General features: G+C 45.6%; 1 protein-coding gene across 2 annotated transcripts in view; it reads right to left on the bottom strand.

The window, feature by feature from the left end:
• Positions 1-462: 462 nt before the first annotated feature.
• Positions 463-3,148, bottom strand: part of cnn3a (calponin 3, acidic a) — a 21,278-nt gene continuing 18,592 nt past the window's right edge. The window contains exons 6-8 of one of the 2 annotated variants that reach the window (XM_087177762.1): positions 3,006-3,127; positions 1,498-1,644; positions 463-1,363 (exon numbers count right to left, since the gene is read on the bottom strand). In XM_087177762.1, coding sequence (XP_087033888.1) covers positions 1,022-1,363; positions 1,498-1,644; positions 3,006-3,127 — 611 coding nt within the window. In that variant the 3' untranslated portion in view covers positions 463-1,021. The remainder of the gene's footprint in view (positions 1,364-1,497; positions 1,645-3,005; positions 3,128-3,148) is intronic. The other variant, XM_023420535.2, reaches the window with a different exon arrangement.

Genomic DNA, 3,148 nt, shown 5'->3' with positions numbered 1-3,148 from the left:
GCGGTAGTAAGTGCATCCGGCATATCACTCTAGCACGACAGTCATGCACGAGCACATACGAGCACACCACCCTGGTGCAGCGAGTCAAGATGGCAGCAAAACTTAACTGCAATAAAATTACTGTTAGGTTAATAAAAAAAAAAAATCGTTAGATTAGTCGAATAATCGAAAAAATAATCGTTAGATTAATCGTTTAAAGAATAATCGTTTGGGACAGCCCTAATATCTATATTTATATCTACATTTATATTTATATCTACATGTATATTTACATTCCACCTTGTCTGAATTGAGTCGGATACATATGATCTAGAGAGTGTTGCTGCTAATTAACCAGAGGCTTGTTTCCTCCTCCATGTTGTCAGTGTGATGTTGTCAGATGTTAACACTGTGGAGACAGTGAAGGCAGCACCTCCTCTGACTGAGTCTGAAACATTTGGAACAACAGTTTTCAGCCAGAACTGAAGGATTTAATGTTTTATTTATAACATACCATTTTCTTTATGAACCATATAACAGTTTGTAACAAGAGTCATCCCAATAAATACAGTTTGGGAATGATATGAAGACAGGTCATGTGATGACAGGTGGAGGGGGACAGGTCATGTGATGACAGGTGGAGGGGGACAGACGGAGCTTCAGGATTCATCATTATAAACTCTACAGAGTAAATGTGGTGAAACATGAGGAGTCAGTGGCTGGTGTGTGAATACAAACGGGGGGGGGGGGGGGGCAGCCTATTGATGAGGACATCACATGATCAGTGACGTCTCAGTCCATGAATAAAAACAGAGGAAGGCAACAGCTTCACCTGAACACAGTAATCACTACGTCAGTGCTCCATCAGTGAGACAGCTGTAAGAACTACACTACTGTAACTCCTCCCACCCGCCGCCGCTTGGGTCAAAGAAGGAGACGCTTTATTTATGCTTCAGGAGAGTAAAGACTAGTGAGGGAGGCAAAAGACTTGCTCTGTTGTGTAGAATACACGTTAATACTTCTCTGGAGGCGGACCTCGCCGCTAATAGTCAATGCCCTGCTCGGTGTAGTGGGAGCTGTAGTTGTCATGGTAACCGCCGTGGTACTCGTCCTCCTGGAACTCGGCCTGATAGTCACTGTCGCTGATCTCGGACCCGTTGGTGCCAGTGCCCTGGCTGCCGTTGGTGTGGATGACCGGCTCCGTCGGGGGGGCGCAGTACTTGGGGTCGTACACCTGTCGGCCCAGACCGTACACACTCATGCCCCTCTGGGACGCCACCTTGTTGGTGCCCATCTGCAGGGAGATGGTGGAGTTGTCCAGCGGCTGCAGCGCCACCTTCTGGTCAAAGATGTCTCTGCGGGTACCAGGAGCTGACATGCCGGCCTGCAGGAGACCAAGACCAGACCAAGACCAGCAGAGTTTACAACAGATGCTAAGCTGGTGCTGGATGAGATGATCTGATTGGACCAATTCTTGTACATGGTTCATAACATCATTCACATGGATCAGGGTCTGACCTGACTGGCTCCTTTGTTGGTTCCCATCTGCAAGCTGATGGTGGTCTGGTCATACGGTTTGTCCGTCTGGGTCTTTGGATCATACAGATGTCTCCTGGTTCCATATGCTGTCATCCCAGCCTGACTCGCACACTTGTTGGTCCCCATCTGAGGACAGAGGGACAAAGACAGGACAACGATAGGACAATGATAGGACAACAACAAGACAATGATAGGACAACGATAGGACATTGACAGGACAATTACAGGACAATGATAGGACAACAATAGGACATTGACAAGACAATTACAGGACAACGATAGGACAACAACAAGACAATGATAGGACAACGATAGGACAATGAAAGGACAATTACAGGACAACAATAGGACAATGATAGGACAACAATAGGACAATGATAGGACAACAACAAGACAATGACAGGACAACAATAGGACAATGACAGGACAATGATAGGATAACGATAAGACAGTGACAGGACAACAATAGGACAATGACAGGACAATGACAGGACAAAAACAAGACAATAATAGGACAATGACAGGACAACAATAGGACAATGATAGGACGACGATAGGACAATAACAGGACAACGACAAGACAATGATAGGACAACGATAGGACAATGACAGGACAATGATAGGACAACAATAGGACATTGACAAGACAATTACAGGACAATGATAGGACAAAAATAGGACAACAATGGGACAACAATGGGACAACAATAGGACAATGATAGGACAATGATAGGACGACAATAGGACAACAATAGGAGAACAATGGGACAACAATAGGACAATGATAGGACAACAATAGGACAATTACAGGACAACAATAGGACAATAATAGGACAATGATAGGACAACAATAGGACAATTACAGGACAACAATAGGACAATGATAGGACAACAATAGGACAATTACAGGACAACAATAGGACAATGATAGGACAACAATAGGACAATTACAGGACAACAATAGGACAATGATAGGACAATGATAGGACTGTCATCAGCGCCAACACAACTTCTTTAAACTAAAACAGCTGACATTTTAGTTTCAGGTGTTTCCACCACAGTAACTTTAGCCCACCCCCAAAAAACTCCCTGGAAGAAGGGCTCTGAGAGTTCAGGAACAGTGCTCATCACTGATTGGTCCAGTATACTAGCCTTTACAGCTGCACTGTTATACACCTGGAACCGTTTGTGCTGGACTCTAAACCTGATTCTGTCACGGAAAAGACTGGGTCCTGCTTCACAGAGCCAAGTATTCACAGAGCCAAGTATTAGCCTAGCCTAGCCTAGCCTAGCCTAGCCTAGCCTGTAATGGAGAGTCCCATGAGTGTTTCACTGCAGGAGAAATAAACTCTCTGAGGAAAATACCTGAACAACCAGGTCTCGGTTACCTGCAGGACCAGGTCTTAGTTATCTGCAGGACCAGGTCTTGCAGGACCAGGTCTTGCTTATCTGCAGGACCAGGTCTTGCAGGACCAGGTCTTGGTTACCTGCAGTCCAATGACACACTGCCCAGCCTTGATCTTCTCGTCGTCAAAGTGTCGCGCCTGTTTGTCTGCGTACTTCACCCCGATGTCGATCTTGGTGTCCATCCCTTTGGTCTTGGCCTGACAGAGACCACATAGTTCATGTC

The sequence above is a fragment of the Seriola lalandi genome, unplaced genomic scaffold (assembly GCF_002814215.2).
Source record: "Seriola lalandi dorsalis isolate HSWRI2012SDOR001 ecotype SW California unplaced genomic scaffold, Sedor1 jcf7180002054648, whole genome shotgun sequence".
Classification (NCBI taxonomy): Eukaryota; Metazoa; Chordata; class Actinopteri; order Carangiformes; family Carangidae; genus Seriola; species Seriola lalandi.
The sequence above is the reverse complement of the archived record's forward strand: the minus strand, read 5'-3'. Positions and strand labels throughout refer to the sequence as shown.